A 24,076-nucleotide genomic window follows, 5' to 3' on the forward strand; every position below is an offset into this window, starting at 1 on the left:
GTCTAGAAAACATTTGTTGTTTACAATGAGCAATAGGAACCAAATAAACAGAGCACAAACACAGTAGTTTGGATTTTAGACATTGCTTTCCAAATGCAGTATTTTTTCCTTCTGTGAGCATGTAAAATGCTTTAACTGCAATGGATGGCCCTCTCAGAGCCCCATGTTTCTTGACTGTATCCTTTTTCATCTGCAGTTGAACATGTACATAAATATGAATCAATGAACAGTCTGTTCAATTACTCAAGAGACTACATAAATAGCCAAATAAAACACCACCACCAAACATTCATGTTAGCTTCCTTGACATAAGTAAACAGAGCACATTAAAATATCATCTGCAAGAGGAAAAAAACATAGCAATAAATAGGTGGGGTAGGGGGGTGGGGAAGGAGGAGGGGTGTGATGTTTATTATTTTTAATTCTTTTATTTAATATTACAGCAACCAATAAGCAGATGGTTTTACAGATATCTTTGGCTCTAACATGCAGTGCAATACATAGTTTCTCCGAAGAAGTCAATTCGACTCTGTTAATTGGTTTTGAATTCAAGACCCCCAATCTACACATTGTCAAGAGAGATCATAATGACTCCTGCTGACTGTTGTAATAGCTCGGCTATTAAGGACTCTGATCCTTTGGCTCCCTAAACATACAATGTATCATAAAATCTCTTATCAAGCCAATTATTCACAAAGACAGGCTTGCTAAATCCTTTTACAAGCACCTTCCAATAGAAAACAATACTCCTGGGATCCACTCTGGACAGACAAGAGCCCAGAACACTGATAATAATCGGAGCTACCTCAGTGCAAGCTGGTCACATTCATTACTTAGCAGTCAAAGAGCTTAACTTTGATATCATACCCTCAAGCTAAATATTTAAGTTAATCTTGTGTGTTCTGCTGTCAATCTCCATAATGACCAGAAGAGAAAATAAAAAAATATCACTGTGGAATAGTAATTATCAACTGGATACAGATAGGTAAAGACTGTTCTTGAAATCAGTGTAGGAAGCAGTAATTTTAAATACTACGGATGAGAGAACCAATATGAAGTTTGACATAAACAGTCTTATTGAGAATTATTTTCCTGTTGATTCTGGAGACCACCAAGATACATACACAGTTACTAAGAAATAGAACAACAACTAAGTCAAACAAAAACTAGGATTTACAGTGCCAGTTTTTCAGCACACTGAAGTTTCCTTTTTATTTTTTTGGTGCCATTCCTTCCTCCTCCTGTTTCTTATACGAAAAATGAAACTTTTCTTCCCTCAAAGCAAAACAAAATCCAATAATAACCCTCAAAAGTTCAACCTTAGCAGCAAAATTTAGTGAAGTTTTCAAAATAAGAAGTGGTCTTGAACTGAATTACGCAAGAAGTTAAAAGATTATGCAGCTGCTAACTTTACTAGTTGGTATATAGCTTCTCAAAATATACCTGAAAAAATTATTTTAAAATTCAGGTTTTTGTCTTACTGAATGAAAAAACAGAACATGTTTCTGGATGTGCCTAAAAGCCATATCCTGCTTTTTATCATCTTTCCACAGGCAGGCAAAGCAGAAAGGCTTGAGAGAGTTTTGGCTTGGAACAAAGACTTACAGGTTGAAGCCCTGATAACTTTCAAGTATATGTGTAAATGATTATTGGAAGAAAAATAAAATAATAGTACATTTACTGCAATAGTCTAAACCAGTAGTTACCTAATATATCCTTATCATGGCCGTCTGCCTGACTGCAGTAGGGCCTGGTAGAACTATTCCTGATCAAACTTATCACCGACACAGGTTATTTTAAAATTAAATGCAGCAGGCTATGCAACACTCAAGGTAACAAAAGATAACCTGAAAAATAAAAGATACTGTTTTTTTCCTTTCCATAAGAAGTGTAAAGTAACAGAATGATAGATGTAACATTAGCTGGAAATAATGCGTAGCATGAAGATTGCTGTAACAAACTCAGAGATATTGGAGACACAGTACATGGTCTGAATTAAAAAGTGATGGACAGAAAATTTATCTATTACCTGGCCTTAAAAAAATTTCCTTTGATCATTTCACTCAGCACTGAAGGAATCTGTATGCACAACTTACGGAGCATTTTTATAACATAATTGTATTTATGCTGAATTTAACTTTGATAAAAATTTCCATCCTTTGCAGAATATGTTTTCTTCATGTTCTAGGATCAGTCTTTTTGCTACGGAATTTTCAATTAAAAAAAACCAAAAAACAAACAGAAGAGCAGAGCTAGTAAATATCCAATAGCGCAAGATTCTGACACCTTCAAAAAAGGTACCACCTTCTAGTGGTACAGCTAAAGGCCATGATGGGGAAATTTATTAGGTATCATTGATCATCTTCTCCTAGGTGTTCATACCCAAAGGCATGGCAAAAGTCTAGCATATTTTTTAAGCACAGAATTACCAAAACATATTTTTCCACATAAGACATAATTCATATAATTCTTCCTTGGGACTATATGTTGAAAAGGAGAGCAAGTCCTGAGAATAAATTCTGAAGTGGGAATGGGGGAGGTGGGGGGGGGAGGTCTAATCTTTTGTTGGAAGCACAGAAGAAACATGGATATGATTTACCAAAAGAGCAGGTTGTACTATCATGATTATTATTTCCTGAACAGGTTTGAGTAAACTCTAGTTATCCAAGATGGTTTTTCCTTCTCCCCTTTGTCTGGAATCCTGAAGACTGAACCCAGTTGATTTTTTCTCATTGGTTCAGAAGGCCCAAAGATTATCCTTTCTTCTTGAACCCCTCTCAGGCTAACTTTTTTAGTACTTCTCCATTTTCAAATGACAGGACTAGCACTGAGTTTCTCTCTGCCATTTCTAGGAAACATTGTGTTAGTTCAAAACCTCTCCAACAAACACAGGGGACAAAATTATTTTTCTATGCTATGCTCATCTTACTTTCCAAAAACCTACTTGCTTGGACAATGGCTTTTCACAGTAACTGTTTTTATTGCCTTCATTTGAATTCATAAGCTACAGAGAATAGACTTCCTCTTCTGTGGTATTCAGTGTAATAAAAACTCAATCAGAATTGTAAACACTCGTGGCAGGGGGGCTGAAACTAGATGATCTTAAAGGTCCCTTCCAACCCAAACCATTCAATGATTCTATGATGAAGGTGGCTGCCTAGAGCTCTCACACTCACAATCAGCAGAAGAGATGTCTGACAACAGCTTCAAAAAGATTTCACACCTTCCCCTAAAATACTTTATAAATTGGAATTGGTATTGTCAGGAAGTGTTTCTACTCACTGACAAAAGCACATAATCTTAGAAACAGCCAAAGGAGTAAGACATTAACAAAGACTGTTCCCGGACATGGACATAACTCACCTGGATGGTAACAATAAAAAAAGGAATACCTGGGGGTCCTTGCACAACAGCTTTTTGAGTGAAGAGATATATATTTGTAAAAAATCACATTCCAGTGAGAATTCAAGAGCTTTTAGCCCTTGCTCTTTTATACACCTGAAAATTTCACTAGTAACCTACACAAGCCTCATAATATTTTACAGTCCAAAAAAATCTTTTCATTTTAAGATCAAGGTAGGACAGTAGTAGAGCTGTAGAGGTAGCAGAAGACTCTTCTTTTAAAGCTTCAGTTTTGCTAAGTACTGAAGTCAACAAAGTGCATATTCCAGCTGTGTGAAACTATTTATCTTGAAAGAAACACAAGAGGATGTGGGCTTTAAGCCAGTAAAATATTCAATAATCTGGAATCTTACAGGCCGGACTAACCAAACTGGTTTCACAACTGCCAGCGCATGGAGGCAGCAACAAGTACTTAACTCACTTGTAGCAGCTTCTTATAACGGAACCAAACTCTAGTATATCTTCTGTATATCACAATTAACACTTCTTTTTCCTGCCAAATATTTCCTTTCTGAATCTTACAGGACTTTACTATTTATCAGAGCCATCGTAAAATCTAGAGATCAGATTTGAAAAAGGGTGTTAACACTGAGTAACATATTTTGCTGCTGATACAGGTGTTTATAATTGGCTTTCACTTCTTCCTTTCTTGAAAAACAACAGAAGGAGTGTTACAACCTTAAATGTCAAGGAGGTGAGGAGATAGAGGAACATTACATTTCGGAAACACACACTAATGCACATAGAAGAAAATAATTATATCCACATAGTGATGGTATTTACATTTACATTAGCTTTAATTTTCCTGAAATCTCTTGGAATTATCTTGGAATCCTGAAGTTCTCTTGGAATCACTTTAGACACTTATTTTATAATATCAACTACACAATCAGTGACAGTAAGAAATATTAAGGCCTAGTAGAGAAAGAAAGTACAAAGCAGAAATTATTATTTGATGCATTCACGCCTTGAATATTCCACAAAGTTTCTTGCAATCCAACACAGAATGGGCATAGTTACCTCAGAGAAGGCACAGAGAAGGTTGACAAAGGACAACCACAGTGATAGATTTGATTACTTAAAAGCAGAAACAAGCTAGACTAGAACTTTTCAGAGAAACTGGGGAACAAAACATGCAAGAAAGAAAGAAAAGAAAGGTTTTAAAAAAAAAAAATCCAAACCCAGATGAACAGGTCAGGCAATGTATACAGGCAACAGCTACTATTTCTCATAGAACAAAAATTGTCATCATCAGATAAAATAACCAAGCAGCAGACATACCACAAAGGAAGCACTTTTACCCCTGCAGTGAACACTTAAATCGTGAGACTTCTCATTCGCTGTCACAGACTGCTCTGGAGTCTAACGGGACACCTGGAATCCCAACCCAGGTTAGATAAAGCCCTTTCTGAAAAGGGGTTATTTGAGGACACTTGGAGGAACTTTAGCAAAAGGCTACCACAATTTAGAGATGCTCCTTTTCCGACATATTTTAGAAGATAAGTACTTCTGTGAGGGTCACTGACTGGTCAGTTTTAGTCTGGAGATCTGAAGGCATTGTGGCTGGCTCTGCTGAGCCTGCAGAGAGGCTGAAATATCTCTACAGTTAAGTAAGCTCACAAGCTCCAAAACCTGTATTTCAGTCATAACAGGACTTAATTAATGACTACATTAATTTGTTCCATGGGGAAACAATCAGGTTTTGCAGAAGTGTCTTATCACTTTATGTTTTTCGGTTTGTTTTTTTTTGTTTAAAACAAACAAACTTTTCATATACTTGACATCCTTTTAGAAGCAGAAGCCAGCTTTTGGAGAGACCAAATTCCACGTCATACATCTGGATCTCACCATAAATCCTTCCTCCTAAATTTCTCCACGAGGCATAAACGTAATCCTTACACTGGAATGAATGAGGAGTTAATGGAGTATCAGACTTCACATCTAAAGAGCCAACGTACTTTTAATGAAGTTTAACAAAATTGTATGACAAAATTTCTACTGCACAGTACGACATACAGCAGCATGAGAAGTTCTACTGCAGTGATAGTAGGTATTATCTGAATAATCTGTTTAGCTTCAGAAAAAAAATGCTGAATTCCAATGTTATTTTAATAAAATATATTAATCAACTGTTTTAAGATCCCTCTCCTGTGGGAAACTAAACAGGTTTCCCTAATAAATAATATAAAATAATAAAAAATGCCTGTTTTATAAGTACTCAAATAAAATTCAAACAGTAAATCAAATTATAAAACCATATTTAACACTATTATAGATAATAACTTTTTTAGATAACACTTTTTTTTCATTTTTAACTAAAGACTTATGTAGAAACTGAGACGGAAGTGAAATCCTCCATGAAACTTAACGGATGGTTAAATTACTCAACACCTACTTATATACAGTAAAAGACAAAGTGCTAGTTATAAAGATGGACAGAAGTCAAAGACAAATATCCCCAAATCACAGCTTTTATTTTACTGTGGGACAACTGTGACAAGAAGAAACCAAGAACTCTTCATACAACTGGTCTAATTTGGATATCTGCCAAGAATCCAGACGTGGGATTTTGATACACAGAAACTCCAACTCCCACTGGTACAGAACCTCATAGTCTCTGCTCCTCTTGACTGCACTCAGCCCATCCTGCATACCCCAAAAAGGGGCAGGAGGCATCAAGATTTAAATCACTTAATATGTTTTAAAAAGAACAACCAAACAAAACAAAGTATCAAGCCACTGAAACATCACGGTCCAACTCACTAGTGTTCTCTTGTAAGAGTAACACTCTGTCTTGTGTTTCATTCCATCTGTGCAAATACATTGTTGTTTAAGTGCCATTTTAATTTACAAAGAGACAAGAGAAGTGTTTATTAAAATACCATCAATTCCTCTGGATACATGGATATCCTCTGGATAAATATTCAATAAAACATTGCAAGACTGACCCTTGACTCAGCAACACAGTACTCAGTGGTTCATAATGACTCCTCAAGACAAGTGACAAAAGTAGGCACGTGAGTTTTTATTGTAAAATGGTTTTGAAGTCTCAAGGTGTATTGACAACTTTGGCTTCTCACAGAGAACATCAAAGAGGCTCTGGAGTGCCGATGATGATGAATTCTGACAGCGTAACACATATTTTACTGACAAATGATTCGGGAACTGCCAGAAAGCTGGTGGGGGAAAAAGAAAAGGTGTGATTTGCAGTGTTATTTTAGTAAAATTAAGATGATTACCACTCCTCGGGAGATTCAGGATCTGCTGCATTAAGAGACGAGTAAAACAAACTGAATTGACAAAACAAAGAATTACATCATTGTTGTGCCATGGCAACGCAAATAAAATAATAATAATCATATTTTAACCTGCTGTATTTCAGCTTTACAGAGAAGGCACTAAACAGAAAGAGTAGAATTATGTACAGTAATCAATATTGTACAAGAATATAAAAAAAATAGAACTTCTTAGGTTGTAGGGAAGCAAAGGAAAGGAATAGATCCTGTGAATTCGGGGGTTAAATTTATTTAGGCCAGAGACCAATTCGTCTCTTGGAGTATAGGGGAAAAAGAATGATGAAAAACTACCTGTTGGAAGACTTGTATTTTTTCGCTTCCCAATTAAATCTGAACAAAGAAATGCTAACAAATTTCTTAAACATGGTCTTAACATTTTCATCTTCAGTCCTGCAATCTGGGGACAAACAGGTGATAGAACTTAGATAAACATCATATCAGTTCCCTTCCCCATAGGAAAACAAGTTGTGTCATACAGGCTAGGGTGCAGACGATGGCATCCTCAATCAGCTAAGCAACAGAAGCTACAGCTTCAAGTGCAAACTCAAAAATTCTGCGTGAGTATATCAGGAAATCTCTCAGCATACAAAGAAGATTTGGCTATGTAAACAGGAAATGTACTGCTGTGCCTAAACGCCTCTTCATAAAATGAAATATTTTGGATTTCTCATTTGATCTTAGGCTCCCAAACAGCATGAAGATGCTGTAGCCCTAAGTTCACATAGCAAAAAGCCAACCATACTGACTGTACTTGTGAGAAAACTTAAGTCTATTGCCAAGCTTACGTTTATGCATTTGCTTGAAGACACACCTCCGGTTTTTTTTTATGTCAGTGTTATCTGTGCATTTTTCAATTAAACCAGTCATGGTAATAGAGGACAAAACAATGTATATATGAGAACTACGAAAATTTTAAGATGCTTGAAGTACTTTAGACAATCTATATCTCAACAGGCTAACAAAGATAAGCTATTAATCCCACTTTCCTAACATTAAGGATCTTTCAAAAATGTTAGGTTTGCTATCTTCACATACCTGTAACATAGCAACTTGAACTGAACATTTATTTAGCACTTGTATATATAAAAATAAAGGAAGTGTTGCCATCTTCAACTGTTTGGTTTTGTTTCAATGTATATTTGCACAGGCATCTATATACACTAAAATAAGCCATACAGTCTAGTATTCAAAACTAAGAAGGGGAAAAGGAAAAAAAAAGAAACCAAAATCATCCCATCAAGACTTATTACAGGATAGCACCTCCATTTCGAATCACAATGATGATACCAAAGTAAGGAAGGTATCAGAAGCAACTACCTGAGGCCTCTCTTGAAGGCTTTTTAAACATGAAAACCATTGAACTGTAAAATGTCTTAAGGATGTATTCTTCCCAGATTCCAAAGTTTCACTTATACATGTATATTCAAGTAATGTAAACTGAAGACTTGAAAGTAGACTGACAACATTTCTTTTTAAGGTAAGAAAAAAGCACCGCAGTCAACAAGCCTTGCTACCCTGAACAGGAGTTTCAGGACTTAATACTTCAAGTCCAAAAGGTATAAGTTAACCTGACTGCATCTTAGGGGAAAAAAATGCAAACAATTTAAGCGTTTCCAGCAATGAAAAGTCCATTATTTTCCTAAGAAGTCTTAAGACTTACTAGTCTTAAGAAAGTATCTTACTAACTTTGCAGTTGCAGGTTTCTAATCTTAATTTGTATAGCTTCTGCCAGCACTTGAATCTTCACACACCTTGGTCTCTTAGAGAAACTTTCCATCAATATTTTTTACTGTGATATAAATAAATCTTTAACTTTCTCTTCTGATTAAGCAATGACATAAAACACCATATGCTTGGTGGCGTTAGTGGTTTTCAAGGAGCTAGAGCATTGTCATATGCTGTTAAAATGTTCAAAGGGTCTTTGTCCCTTCACAATTTTTCAGCATTCTCCCAAAAACAAGCAGCAGGACCAGACTTAACACCCATAAATGCCATAAATATGTACAAATACCTTCAAATTATATTTGAAGATATCATACATTTCTGGCACCTGTCAGTCTGCAAGCCCACATTCACCTTATTAAATGTACTCATCTTTCTCCTCCACCAACCAACTACTTTCCACAGTCAGCGTTAACTACTCTGCAGGCATGACACATTTGCTGTCTCTTGACTTGTTGAAAACATCCCCAAATAGATTATGCAAGTACAATAAAGAGTGATTTGCCACAATTCCAACAATTTTCAACTCACAAAAAAGAAGAAGCATGTTTTCCAAGACAGAAGTCTCATCATACTTTTTAAAAACAAAAAACAGCAGCAACAGAATTCCTTCTAAAAACTGAAGAACTGGCCATTGTCAAGAAGAAACTATGTTGAGAAGTTGAAGTGCATTTACTTCATTGCTACTTCAGTTGTATTGAGTTACACCAACAAATGTATCAAATTAAGGTAATATACTCTAATATCCAATCTCTACAACATAACCAGTTAGTAATTCCTAGACGGAGATTTATGAGTCAAAAAATATCTCCTTAGGCATTCATGATGCTTACCAAACTGCACTATTTTTCCCTAGTTTTACCATCGGGCTTGGTCAATAATACGCTGAAACTGGGGAGGAAAAAAAAAAAAGGGAAGAGAGAAGTAGTAGTACTAGCCGTATTAAATTTCAGTAAAGGTATGTTCTGCATGTGGTTAATCAAAAATCATTATTTGCGTAGATTATTTAACCCCACCTACTTTGTTGTGGTTTAAACCAACTCCTGTTTAACCAGATCTGATACCAGTTGAAACCAGAAAATTTTTTACTCAGGTCTGTGTTTTGTACTATTGGACCTCTCCCCACTCTCTGGCTCCTCAAAGCACAACTCAGATGGAGAATCCAACCCATAAGATATGTAAAATGCCAAATCCTAACTCTTGAAGACAGTGACTTTTACGCAAACAACATTTACCATGAGATAAGATTCACAAAAGCATCTCTGAATACACAGAGCAAACCAACATTTTTATTATAAGCTAACTATAATTTTTTATTAAGGTAACTAGTTCATTTTTTTTTCTGTACTAAAACAGATTCTTCATAGATGTACACAACTGAGTACAGTGTCATAGAATATCTTGAGTTGGGAGGGACCCACAAGGGTCACTGAGTCCAACTCCTGGCCCTGCAAAGGACCATTCCCAAGAATCATAACATGTGCCCCAGAGCATTGTCCAAGCACTTGAACTCTGGTAGGCTTGGTACCATAACAACTTCCCTGGGGAGTCTGCTCCAGTGCCCAACCACACTTTGGGTGAAGAACCCTTTCTAAATACCCATCCTAAATATAACATATTGGATAAATAATTTACATTTACCTAGAAGGTAAAATATTTGTCAATACCTTATGAATGTATTTTTATACATAAATGATGATTTTAGCAGTAGCAGTTTCTCAGATGTTCTAATTTCTGCTTTTCCTCAGAACAAGAGAATTTTACCTCTCCTACGGTAAAGCCCAAGTCCTACTTATTTTAAAATTTCCCAGCAAGTAAGCTACATAGCTCTCTAGCTTCTCTATATATGTAGGCTAACTAGTGATTCACAAGAGGGGCAAGGGAAAGGTATTTCTTCAATGCACAGCTTGTTTTAACAGAACTGATAGTTCTAGATATGAGAAGGTTCAAGGGAACAATTTTTTTAATAGATAACCTCAGGCTCAGAGCAATCTTTTTTAAAGCAGCAAGTTTCTCTTGCATGCTTTCTGCAACTTCTAAGTAATTTTAGCCTTAGAGGAAAATCACCCCTCTACAATATTCACGGATTTAAAATAACAGTTTATACAAATAGTAAATTCCAAGGAAGTTGAGTTCTTGTGTTCTCCCTACCTCTATTCCTCATCATAATTTGTAAACAAAAGTTAAAGGCAAACAAGGTAAGACAGAAAAGGGAGAGAAGATGGATGGAATGAACTTAAAGAGGAATGTAAACTTTACTAATGGCAATGGTCCCAATGTTCCTAAGGTCTTGACAGCACCGGTAATCTAGGAAGGCTTTGGAACACCAACACACACCAGTACAACACTGGAAATCTCTCTGGGCTTCATTTAAATATGACCTGCTCTTTTAAGAACTGCAGCTTTTAATAACTGATCCAAAAATACTTACACTGACATTTGGCCACTTGAAATGAATCAAATTATTAGAGCAGAAGAAAAAAGTATGTCCAGTTATCCTTTCTTATCCATTTCCAATTAGCAAACAAAGAACTCAGTTGACTCAAAAGGAAAAACCTATTCCATGTATTGCTTGTTTTACTGCAGATTTGTGCTCTTTTTGCATGGTGGTGAGACAGTGGCAAGGGTAAGGACTTGAGCAAAAAGAGTGAAGAGGATTTTTTTACTTGATAATTTTCTAGAAGCAACCAGGTTCTTGCCCAAGTATTTTTTTGCAGAAAGTAGCATCTTTATGAGGTCATCATAAAGAAAATTATATCCTTAACAGAAGTCTAAACAGGTCAGCTGAATGACCAGCTCATCTAGGATGTACTGTAAAAGAATTAAAAGCCTTTTCAGCTTTTAAATAATTCATTTCCCTGTTCTTTTCTTTCCATAAATTCACTTGGCTGCATCAAAAACAACAAAACAATTTTTAAGCAGTCACCAAATGTTTGGATGGCAACTGATTGTTATAAGAGCAATCAAAAGGGTTCTCTTCCAAAGACAGAAGCACTAGAATTACTTGGAGAAGAGCTATATTGGCTTTACATTGCAAAGTTTTGGTAGAGGGGAGGAGGGCTGTAGAGGTGGCTTCTCTGAGAAGACATCAGAAGCTGACCTCATATCAGACACAGATGGTTCTAGGGATCAAATCATAGATTCATAGAATACCAGGTTGAAGGGGCCCCAAGAATCATCTGGTCCAACCTTTCTTGTCAAAATCACAAATTGATTCTCCTTATTGTTACCTGTTTTATTTTTCATGATGTTTATTTGACTTAAAGGCTCTTTAAGGAAGGAAAATAATCCTGTTGCTGATACCTACTTCCACTGACATAATCTTTCAGAGAGCAAGAGTACCTTTGCAAAGACACTACAACCCACATCTGACATGCAAACCTCTCTTCTTTAAGCAATCTCAAAATACCAAGTAACATCAATAGTAGAAGGAACTATACGACCCAGGCATTGCAGCACCTTGCATTGTGCTTTGAATATCGAGCTAAAAAAAGATAAGACTTCTTAAGCCATACAGCATTTCCATACTGTTTTCCCATGCTGAGCTATATCAAACAAAACACCAGTGCAGCAACATGTTTAAGCTTTTGTGTCTTGTGAAATACAAGTTGTATAACTCAGGAGAGGGAAGCAATTTAAATTGATAACTTCTAAATAATGTGAAAAACTATACTGCCAATGGGAAGTTATATTACTCCCCAACAGCATTTCAATTCCATATTAATATGGAAGAAGGTCAAGTTATTTAGTTATTTTTCTTCAGTTTAATATTCACTTCATTGCTATTGCTTATAAGATCCTGAGACTTTTTCACCTTTAATTGTACACTTGAGGAATCCATAGTACTGCATAGTCAAAAGAAGACCATAAACATCGATTTCATTTAATGGTTGATGTTCTCACAGAATACCATGAGGAATGATCAAACTCATGAAGAATATTATGCTACTTTTGCTTCCCCTACTTTTACTTCTAAGGTCTTGAACACTTAAAAGTGAATTCAAAAAGACTTAGAAAAGAGCTACTAAAATAACCAAGAAACCAGAGAAACTCTTAGAAAAAAGGATGAGAACAGCTTATTCAGTCTAGCAAAAGGATGTGATTATTCACCAAGCAAATCCAAATCAACAACAGTGCAGAAATGTTGAGTGAAAGGAAAATAAGTGTAAGCAAGTCTAAATTTCCAGATTAAATTTGTTTTTAATGAGTTACCCAGCTCTTAGAGTAACAAGGTTCTAGAACAGGCTTTTAGCAGAAACAGTAAGGATAAAAATTGTTTTTAAAATGGAGCTTGACAAGTAGGCATTACATGATGTAATACTAGTAGGAGACTGGATTTAATAAAGGAAATCCACGATACCAAATTTTCCTAAATTCCCAATTTATTTATAATTAGTTTTAAGAATATAGGAAAAAACAGATAGGCAAATACATAGCACTGTTTTACTTATCATTCAGTAGAGAGAAGGACTGCATTGTCCTCTGTATTTTTTGCAGAGGATGAATACGAAGTTATTTACTATTACAGGAAACTGCAAATTGCTGTAGCACTTCTGCCCACGAAAACCCAAGAGATCTGTACAAGTTCAGTGACCACAGCATCATATTTTCCAATGTAGTAAAGACAATATTCATGAAGCAGCTGGTTTCTTATTAATAGAATTCATTTATCTTATTCATAGCAAATGAAGCACATAGTAGACAACAAGCCAACTGGCCCATTAAGAAAAAGATTAAATTTGACCTTTTACAGAAATCAGTTTAAAAATCCTAATGTAGAAAAAAATCCACAATATTTTTTTAAAGCAGAAACGTCATTTCATATGGTATATGAAACCGAAGTCTGCTCCTCTGGTAGCCTGATGTAATCCATTTACAAAACTTCTCTAAAGAATACCTGTTTCAATATTAAGGCCCAAGAACACCTGTCTTGAGTTGTTCAAGGACTTTATTAACACAATAGTCATTACTGACAGTATGGAAATTCACTGGCAGGGAATACTGGTTCAAAATGAAACATCATGTGGTGGCCAGAAAATAACGCACTCTGTAACAGTCTGCTATCTACTGGCGTTTGTTTTCTTCATATATCTTTGGCTAAAGATAATATGATACAGACTGCAGTTGCTTTAAATGCCAGAGGAAGCAATTAAGATCCTTCTCTGGCCAAGAACCAGCTTATTATTGGTATCTTTGCATGAAAGGCAGAACGCTGCTGGAACTGAAAGTTACATCTATAATCCATAGATAATGCAGACACCAGCAGAGATTGCACAGGACTCTATAAATGCCTAACAGAAGTAACAGAACAGATAATTTTGAAAAACTAATGCCAATTACTATCTTTCAACTTCCTTTTAGTGGGGAAAAAAGAAAACATACTCTCTTGCTGTAAATACTAGTAGGCAAGGCTGAAGTAGGCATGATGGCCACACATGTGCCCCGTGAAGCAGCTGTTGGCTATTGTGAATGCAGTGAGATTGATATCAAATCCTCAGCAGCCTTTTCCTATCATCTTTTGCACTGTTTCCTTCTCTTTCTAAGTAAGACTCTGGGAGTAACCCAGAACAACACAGGTTATATGGTCCAGTTTAGCTAGGTGTTAGCATCACGCCTTTACGTATGGCCATACAAAAGGGGGAAACTTTTTTATCAAATTGGTAAGGGAATCATGTATTTAGGGACCAAGAAGTATAAGCTACATCTACATTAATAAAAGAGAATGATTGCTATCAAACTTCAGCAGTTGCTGTTCAATTAACTCAGTCCTGGTCCATTTAAAATCCGGAAAAGACATTGCAAAGATAAAATCTCATTAAAATATGTGAGGCAAAGATATCTGGGAAAAGGCATCTCTTTGGAAAGACACAAAAGGTTGCTGGTTTGGTTTTGTTTTTTTTTTTAACGCGAAAAAAAATTCCCCAAACAGATAAAAAGATCATAGGTTCTTATGTGTAATTTTGTCTTTTTTTTTTTTTCCAGGCAACTAACCCCCAAAATTTCCATATGTATAAGCATGTTCATCACTTTTATAATTAGGCTTATGAGAGGAGAGAACAATCCCTGAAAACTGTATGCCAGACACTTTAAGACAGTTGTTTTGTGTGAAATTTCTATAAAACCAAGGGAAAAAATATCCCCTCACACCCCCTGCAAAAGATGGTATTTTCAAATTGTCTGTTTCTTTGTTTCTCCATGTGTCAAGAAGTAAAATAATACTAAAAAGACTGCTACCTAATTACAAACTCCAAAAGATATCTGCTAAATCTTATTTATATCACACCACAGCTCTCATTACTGTTTGCATCATATTAAAACACTTTAAAAGCTATAGTATTACTGAAAACAGCTGTAAATCCACAGAACTTTCAACCATTAAACCAAAACTTATGTAGTTCTCATCTTTGAATATGTGAATTTGATAGGCCTTAAGATGGAGAAGGCCTCAAAAATCAGAAGAAGAAAATTAAGCCTTCTACATACAATGAGCCATAAGATCACCTGTACAAGATGCATGTCATTTTTTTGGGTTGTTTAACACAATATCATTAACTTTCAGTAGGCCTATTATGGAAGTTAAAAGTATTTAAGTAATTCTATAATGGAATTTCCTATATAATCTATATGACAGCACCATAGACTAGATTGCTTTTACAGAAGACAACTACGAAGAAATTACAAGGTACATGACTGGCAAAAAGTACAGGAAAAAATAGCCTTGATGTTTTAATTCAAAACAAGCTAGAATCAATAAGAAGGAAAAAATTCAGTTCTGCTTTAGGAGTCCATCTGCAGCTAGACCTACTACACGAAGCATTTAAGCATATACACTTTAAACAGATCTATTAAATTAGGTGACTGAAGGGTTATGAAATCAACAGTTACCTAATAATCAAAAAGGCCAGTTGTAAGAGGAAAACATTTTTTCTAAAAAATTTTTTTTCCCCTAATTCCTAAGTTAACAATGAAGAAACCCTTCTCTAGGTGCACCAAAGTAAACTATTTGCTTCTACTTAATTGTGCCTACTCACAGGGTTAAATGTCTGTCAAAAGATAACTTTTTAACGTAATAGGAACATCTACTATATGCAGAAATTAAGCCTTCCAAGAGATAGTAATGGGTTTAGTACTTCAGCTGATGTGAAAAAGGATGACTACTCTCTCGCTATAAATACTAATTGTAGGACAAGGCTGAAGTAGGCACTATGGCCACACAAATCATAGAATCAACTGGGTTGGAAAAGACCTCCAAGATCATCAAGTCCAACACTTGATCCAACACTGCCATGGTTACTAGACTGTGGCATTAAGTGTCACATCCAGTCTCATCTTAAAAACCTCCAGGGATGGTGAATCCACCACTTCCCTGGGCAGCCCATTCCAATGTCTGACTGCTCTCTCTGTAAAAAATTTCTTCCTAATATCCAACCTAAACTTCCCCTGGCAGAGCTTGAGACCATGCCCTCTTGTCCTACTGCTGGTTGCCTGAGAGAAGAGATCAACCCCCACCTGGCTACAACCTCCTTTCAGGGAGTTGTAGAGGGTGATAAGGTCTCCCCTGAGCCTCCTCTTCTCCAGGCTGAACAACCCCAGCTTCCTCAGCCTTTCCTCATAGGACTTGTGGTCGAGTCCCTTCACCAGCCTTGTTGCTCTGATGTGATGCTAACACCCAACTAAACTAGACTACATAATCTGTGTTGTTCTGGGGTACTCCCAGAGCCTTATACATTTAGAAAGAGAATGAAACAGTGTAAAAAATGCTACGAAAAAGCTGCTGAGATTTGATATCAATCCTAGCTTTATCAGTTCTCACTGCATTCACACTAGTCAGCTTCTGCTTCATGGAACACAGCAGCTCTGCAGACTACTTGGAAAAGCAGCACTCTCCAGAATTAAGGTAGCAAAACCACATCCAAATCACTGACTTTATCTTGGGATCACTCCAAAGAAAATGCAAAATATTTGCATACTGCATTAAATGTATTTGTTCTATCTTCAATTTCCATGGAATCTCTTATCAGGTATTTATAAACATTACATTGTTACAGTAACTTCGATAGTTGACTGTCCAAATATTAATATTTTGTAACACTTGTAACACAGAAGTATAATTCTACCTGAAAAACCACGCACATACTTCATGTAATAAAACTTATATTTAGCCAATTTTAAAAGTTTATAGTCTTTTCTAACTGCATTAAGTCTGCTTCACTGTCTCTTCTCTAAACATGGTCAGGGATGATGTGTTCCAAAACTCATCTCTACTGAAGCTCTTCAGCACAGTATGGATTATTTTAACCCAAGAGAACTGATCCTACAAAATGATATGTAAATAAAAATTCCAGATCACCTAAAGAGATAAAGCATGGTAAATAATGCCTGTTTTTCTCTAAGGCTTGTAGATTATTAAATATTCAAAGATCAAATCCTAAGAGTTATCACTGACCTCAATTACTCACAGTTTGGTACTCAAAAACAATTAAAGAATTAAAAAAAAAAAAAAGCCATGTACAAGTATTTTACACTCCACTGATTTTGAAGGTGAGTAGAAGTACCTAGTTTGCTTAAACAAATCAAAAGTTCTGTGCTCTAGGGAACCTACAATAGTGCTACTTGAAGCATCTACAACAGAGTCTGCACAGTATAAATCCAGGATTTCTACTTTGTTGAGGAAAATCCAGACATTTCCCCAGTTTTCCTAACACATGAACTAAGGCAGTGTTCTGTGGAAGGCATGGTCATGAAACTAAAGGTTTTGAAATGAACAAAAGGAGAAAGATTTCTTACTATATCAGACCAGACTTTATTTTCCTAAGGTTAAAAGACACTATAACATAACACTCTAGAGCTGCATATAGGATACAATAAGCATTGTGCCAAACACATTTGAACTAAAAGTTTCAAAAATTAGAAGAACTTGCAAGTTACATAGTTATTACTCAAGATAGAAATATTGCTCTTAATCTAGCAAGGACTCCTAAGTATTCTTCACAAAAATAATCATATTACTCACCTCAAATCAAGGTTTAAATTACTTCTCAAGAACAATATTCCTTTTACAACAGTCTGTCTTAGACAATCATAGAACGGTTTGGATTGGAAGGGGTACCTTAAAGAACATCTCATTCCAACCCCCCTGCCATGGGCAGGCATACCTTCCACTAGATCAGGTTGCTCAAAGCCCCATCCAACCTGGTCTTGAACACTTACAGGGATGAGGCATCCACAACTTCTCTGAGCAACCTGTTCCAGAGCCTCATCACCCTCCCAGTAAAGATTTTTCTCCTAATATCCAATCTAAACTCATACACTTTCAATTTAAACCCTTCCCCCTTGTCCTATTAACTGCATACCCTTGTAAAAAGTCCCTCTCCAGTTCTCTTGTACGCCACTCTTTAGTTACTGGAAAGCTGAAGGAAGGTTTCCCTGAAGCATTTACTTCTCCAGGTTGTACAGTCCCAACTCTCTCAGTCTGTCTTCACACAGCTTAAGAAGAAAGTTATATTTCTTCATATTTGATCTGGAACAAAAAGCAGTCAATTTCCAGTGCTAGTCCAGGTCAAAAAAGTACCCATGTGGTATTCTGATCTGTCATTACGATTTGTGCACACCATCTTACAGGTTTGAAATAGGAAGTTTTTACTACTTAACACAAGCTCAGACTTCCCGTTACATGAAGAAAGCTTTTTAGCAAACAGAAAGACAAATACAACTAAAACTCAAACTTTTTTGCCTGGGAAGAAAATTGTACCATTGAGTTTATAAATACAAACACACATAGATATACATATATATATATACACACACATACACAAGCACTATTTCTATGTAATGTCATCTCACATGTGGTGTGCATGGATACAGTAATTTACTATAAATTCATATGAGACGCTAGATTTGTACCCAGCTACTCACTAAAAAGATGTGTCCAGAAATACATGCACATATATTAAAAAAGTCACAAAAAGATAAGAACTACTTTATGTAAATGCCATTCTGTAAATTAACTATAAGCAGGTGATGCAGGGAAAAGCGCAATTCAATTCAACTGTTGGATAAATAAAATTCTCACAAGTTTTATCTCCCAGGTACTGAGATAAATTTTGGGGTTAGATTCTGAGTTAGCACCAGTTAGGTTTCTTATGAGCTACAGAGCTCAGCAACATCTGCTCCTGTCCACATAACAAGCAATACTGCTACCCTTCACTGTACAAAAACTAGCATACCATGTCAATGTGGCAGATATTTTCAAGGATTAAAGTCATTCTTTTCTTGGAACATCTCACGTTGCAGCATGAGATGCTGTAAATTAGTTCTCAGCTCCACCTGAAGGAAAACTTTGGGCAACAGGTGAGAGAGATCCAAAGTGACTTAAAGAGAAAAAGTAAGTAGCAAAGAGTTACAGGAGAAGAGGGCAAACCTAGTGATGCTCCTGACAATTTCAGCTTTCACTTTATGCGCTTCAGAGCATGACTCTCGTTTTCACACCCCAGAAAGCTGTCACTGCTCAAGTCACAGACCTTTAAAAGCACTACATTGCTCATGTTTATCTCTGCTCTCAGAACCCTTTGAAAATACCTAAAAGTTAATGAAGACGTGGGAGTATGGCATGATAAGATATATAAATTCTCTTCCTATAAATTCACTTGTCTCTTACTTTGCCCATTTATTACGGATGTCTTCGTCATCTAAAGACACCTAATTAGCAGCCAGCGTCCCAAAATGAGACCCCGGCAACACGACATGCCTGGTCCGTACCGTACAGTGATCTACACCACGGCTACGGGCTTAGGGCTTAGAGTCACAGAATCGCAGAATCGTCAGAATCCCTTCCAACCCTAAGGAGTCTCTGATTTCTGCTACTCTAAGCCCCCAGCCCCGAGCCTGGGCTGTTCCCCCGTCCCCGGGTGGGACCACCCCGCCGGTCCGCGCCCCGGCGGCAGCGGCGCCCCCGCGCTGCCCGCGGCCCCCGCCGGGACGGGCGCGGCCGGGACCCTGGGCCGGGGCAGGGCCCCGCACCGCCCCCGCTCCCCCGGGACACCCACCCGGCCCCGCCGCAGGCGAGGCGAGGCACAGCGGCACGGGGGAGGAAGGGAGGGTGCGGGGGAGAAAGTTGAGGAGACGCCTTTCGGCGGCCGCCGGCAGGGGAGCCCGCGCCCGGCGCCCATTCAAACAAAAGAAGCCCCTTCCCCTGCCGGCCGCCCCCGGCCCCGCCGCCCGACTCACTTCGCAAGGCCCCGATGAGGAGGCTGCCGTCCTTAATCAGCTCCTTGATAAACTTGTTCGTCCTCTCCAGCTCGATCTCGTGACACTTGAGGCGCTCCCTGAAATCCGGGCTGTCCAAGTAGGAGTCGCTGAACTCCAGCGTGGGCAGCCCCATAGCAGCGGCGGCGGTCGCAGCCCCCGGCCGGCGGCGGAGGCAGGAAGGGCGGGAGGGCCGCGCCGAGGGCACAAGGGAAAGCGGGGCAGAGGCGAGGCGCGACTGCCGCCTCCCTGGAGAGGCTCCCGACCCGCAGCACCGGCCCGCTGGCAGCGCAGGCGGCGGCTCCGGCCGCTGTCACCCAGCTACATCGCTACCCGCGGGGCACCGCGGGCTCCCAGCGCCGCCGCCGCTCCGCCGCTTCCGGCAGCGATCCCTCTTCCTCCCTGCCCGGCACTAACTCCAGTGCGAACCTCCCCCGTCCCGGCCGAGGAAGCCCTCCTCCTCCTCCTCCTCCCGGCGCGGCATACTCACACGCCGGGGACGCGGCCCGGCGGCGCCCGCCCCTCGTTCGCCACCGCCCCCTCCGCGCTCTGCCCTCCAGCGGCGGAGCGGCCGCGCCTCGGCCCGCTCGGGCTCGGAGTAAGGCGGGGAGTCCGCACGGCCCGCTGAGAGCCTGCGCTCGCCTCCTCCTTTGCCGGGGGCTTTGGGAGATCCAGAGGAAGGCGGGAAGGAGGATCCACCACTGGGGCAAGGAGGATCACAGGCATTTGGAAGGGTGCGCCCGGAGGAGGCCGGTTTATGTGCGGGGGCGATGCCTCAGGAAGCGGCCCGCTCTGCTGGGGCAGGACAGCTGCCAGCCCGGTGTCTTCTACCTCAGCTGGAGGGACAGCGGGAGCTGCGGCCGGAGGGAGCCAGCCCGAGGGGGCCTGGATAGGGAATGTTCCCTATCCCTATCCCTGAGCGGTCAGCCTACCCGGTGTGCGTGCTCGGCCTCGGTGGGTCAGCGCTCCGAGGGAGGGGGACAGCTTGAGGAGAGAGCAGCCGTGCGTAAGGGAGGAGGAGAGAGGCAGAGACTTAAGAAATAGAAGAGATAGGAACACCTGTGGTCTGCCTTGGCACTTGGTTGCTATGAAGGGGATACAACTCGAGCCAAATCCATGCTGAAGAGGAACATCAGGAAACTGCAAGCGCGGTTACTGCAGCAAAGTTGGGTTTTTACAAGTATGTGAGTGGGCTTATCTCAGTAAACAGAAACACTTGGGATGATTCTTGTGTGTTTATCTGAAGTGGTTTATCCAAACATAGTGTGTCAGTATGCAAGTATGTATACAAATGTACATACGGGTTTGAGGAGGGTCTCTGTAAACACACCTTCAAGTCAGGAATAACTCCCTTGGAAACAACCCTCAAGACAGGGCCATAAAAGTAATTGTACTTCGAGACAGCCCACCACTTGCTAAAAATAGTTTTCAAGAAGACAGTGATGCTTCTCTGTTAGCCAAGCACACGTTCCTACCAAATCATTCACAGTCTCCATATTTACACATTTTAATGTGAAAGTGGAGGCAGGCTCAAAACTCCTGCTCAAATGAACTCTAAAAATGTAGTTCACTGACACATTTGTGCTTTCACACTTCTTAACTCTTCATCAATACTCGCTTCTTTGTGTTCACAATAGATTTTTGTGAGCGTCAAAAAAGCAGAAGAGACACTGATTTCTAATAATGCGGCCTGCAGAATTTGTTGAAGTGAAAAAAAAAAAATTCTCAGTTTTTACAAGACTGAGACTTCCTCAGGACAGTCTCTGAGTTAGCTGTCAGTGTTGATAGACCCATTAACATCTCTTTTAATTCACAGTGATTGCAAAACTGCTCATTAACATGTTCCCTAAGACAAATCATTTTTCTAATAATAGGAAGAATGAGACTGGAAAGGACTGTTTATTTCCTTGCTTTTTCAGGCAGTAGCATGTAATTTCTCTTGTAAATTAATAAACTTGATTTAAAATCTAGTTGAACTACTGGGAGGATGTTCCAAATAGATATTTTTTGCAATTATTAAAAGCCTATTTTTCAGTCTACACATATTCACAGAGTTATTTTAGGCACACTTGTTCTTTCTTCAGTGTCATCTGTAACTGCAAAGATTCTTTGTCCTCTACCACATTTACTCTTTGATGATGTTCTAGAATGCAATAATATAATCTCTAAGTCTTCCATACAATACCTAAAATAAATCAAAGCTTTCTGTCATAAAATCAAATGCTAGTTCCCTTCTTTATTCTCGTAGCTCTTATCTATATCTCTAAGTTTGATTTCATCTTGCTTGATTGCAGTTTATTGAAATTACTTGCAAGACCTTGTTCAGTCACATTAATGACTATGTTACTGCACTAAATGCCTTTGATGAAGGTTGTATTATTCTGTATCACAGCAACATTATTTATGTCACTTAGATCTTTCTTTTCCTCTCTGTTCAACCAGCAGATTCCAAAGTTAAAGCAGAAATATTTGTTGGTCCCAAAAACATGTACTTAGCATTTTGGTTCAAAGGAATTTTACTGGTAATCAGGATGACTCATTTCTTACTATATAATATTCTCATCTTCAGAAGTTCTGTAACCACATTGCTGCTTTTGGTATCAAGATCATGAATGGAACTATTAATGAGAACAATACTAATAGCAAACTCCCTCCAAGTAACTTACCATTATCCATTTAACTGGTTCCATGTTTCCCAGATTAATCCACATCTTTCTCAGCTGAACTGAGACTTGAATTTCCCAGCATCCATGTGAAAATTCTACTAGTTCACATGCACTGCTATTCCCTTTTCCCAGTAAAAGCCTTTCTTTTTAAGGAAATAGATTTGTTGAGAATTGTCTTTGCTTCATGAAGCAGTATGTGATCAATGAACAACCAAACCTTCATTATCTTCTACTGACAGAAAAGTTTTATACTTAGCCTATGAGCTTAATGGGCATTTATGGCTGCATCTGGAGGAGGATCTGGTAAATGAGGGATTTGGCACACCTGCAGAGATGTTAACTAACAAAACAAGTCTTGATGGAAAGATAAATCTTAGTGCATGTTTTGTCTTGGAGTTAGGTGGAACTTTGTAGTTTGTTGCTAACTAAGGAAGACGAGGTGTTTGAAGACATATGTGGGAAGTGTAAAAGGCCTATGCTTTATAGTGAGCAGGAAAGAACTGTATTTGGTTTGGTTTCTTTTTTCTTTCCCTGAGAAGATTCTAGTACATGGCCCTAGCAGTAGCTTTCAGAACTTCAAAAGATGAGAGAAACTGGGGAGAAGCCTAGACTTTACAAAATAATATCTTTCTTGGAAACTAATAGTATGCTGGAAGAGGGTGAACCATATTGAAATACAACTTCATTAAACCCCTAAGTAGGTAGAAGCACCAGTTCCTCAAGTAAAAGGCTCTGGTAAATAGGTTAGCCTGATTTTATTACTAGCTGTGAAGAGATGAATAAAAAGTGCGACACTTTTTTTCTGAACGCTATGGAGCTCTGTCCTGTTTCATTAACTTCTGTGTTTGTTATTTTAAGCTTATTCTAAAATCTTACATGCTAATGAGGTCAGATCAATTATTGTGGATTTCTCCTTCATCTTACATGTAAACACTGAACTATAATTTCAAATCAATGGCCCTGGTCTGACTCTAGAGGATGCCTGAAGCTTATTCTTATCACGGTCCTAATGTCTAGGTTACCTGAGAAGAGGAAAGGCAAGGTGTGTATTGGTACTGTTTACTACAGGACATGTCCCCTACTCATACTGTGATGAAATGGCTGTACATGCAGTCCCCAATGTTTATGGCTCTATCCTGCTCTGTTAGATGCTGTTAATTTAGCAGTTAATGCAGACAAGGACTGCCTCTTATCTGCTGGGGAATATTTTAGAATAGAGACTCTGCCAACCTCCCTGTTATTTCTTCTGCCTCAATGTACACAATTATGGGAAAATTGCTTGTAGAGTTGTGTGGCATTGCTCTGTCTTCTGAAAATTGCAGCTTTCCCTTGAGACACCGTGGGATTAGATGGAAAAATGCAAGGACGCTGATGCTTATAAGTCCACTTGAACTGCTCAAGGGTACAAAATTAGCTCTGTACCTATATAGTAAGAAAATATTTATAGCATAGAAAACCTCACTCAAGCAATTATTTACAGAGTATTTGAATTTGTTTTAGCTCTCTAAAGATCTTGCTTTATCTAAGTTTCCCGTTGGTTTCTTCATGGGAATTGCCAAGATTCCCAGTAACTTGCTTGGATAAATTCTATTAAAAGTTTTCAGTTTCTCCTTATTAAATTAAGATACTAGATGCTAAGCTTATATTGGCTAGCAGTGATAAATTAAAAAAAATGAAAATAAATAATGAGGAAAGTAGGCCTAAGTTTTGTAATTCCTTACATGTATGACTGAAAGTGATACTACT

The 24,076-nt window shown here is 38.4% G+C and overlaps 1 protein-coding gene across 1 annotated transcript in view; it reads right to left on the reverse strand.

Moving 5' to 3' along the window:
• ARHGAP42 (Rho GTPase activating protein 42) overlaps nt 1-20,161 on the reverse strand; it is a 143,620-nt gene extending 123,459 nt beyond the window's left edge. Inside the window, exon 1 of the mRNA XM_032679367.1 lies at nt 19,647-20,161. Within this exon, the coding sequence (XP_032535258.1) occupies nt 19,647-19,800 (154 nt within the window). The 5' untranslated portion in view covers nt 19,801-20,161. The remainder of the gene's footprint in view (nt 1-19,646) is intronic.
• Nucleotides 20,162-24,076: the final 3,915 nt, after the last annotated feature.

The sequence above is a fragment of the Chiroxiphia lanceolata genome, chromosome 2, assembly GCF_009829145.1.
Source record: "Chiroxiphia lanceolata isolate bChiLan1 chromosome 2, bChiLan1.pri, whole genome shotgun sequence".
NCBI lineage: Eukaryota > Metazoa > Chordata > Aves > Passeriformes > Pipridae > Chiroxiphia > Chiroxiphia lanceolata.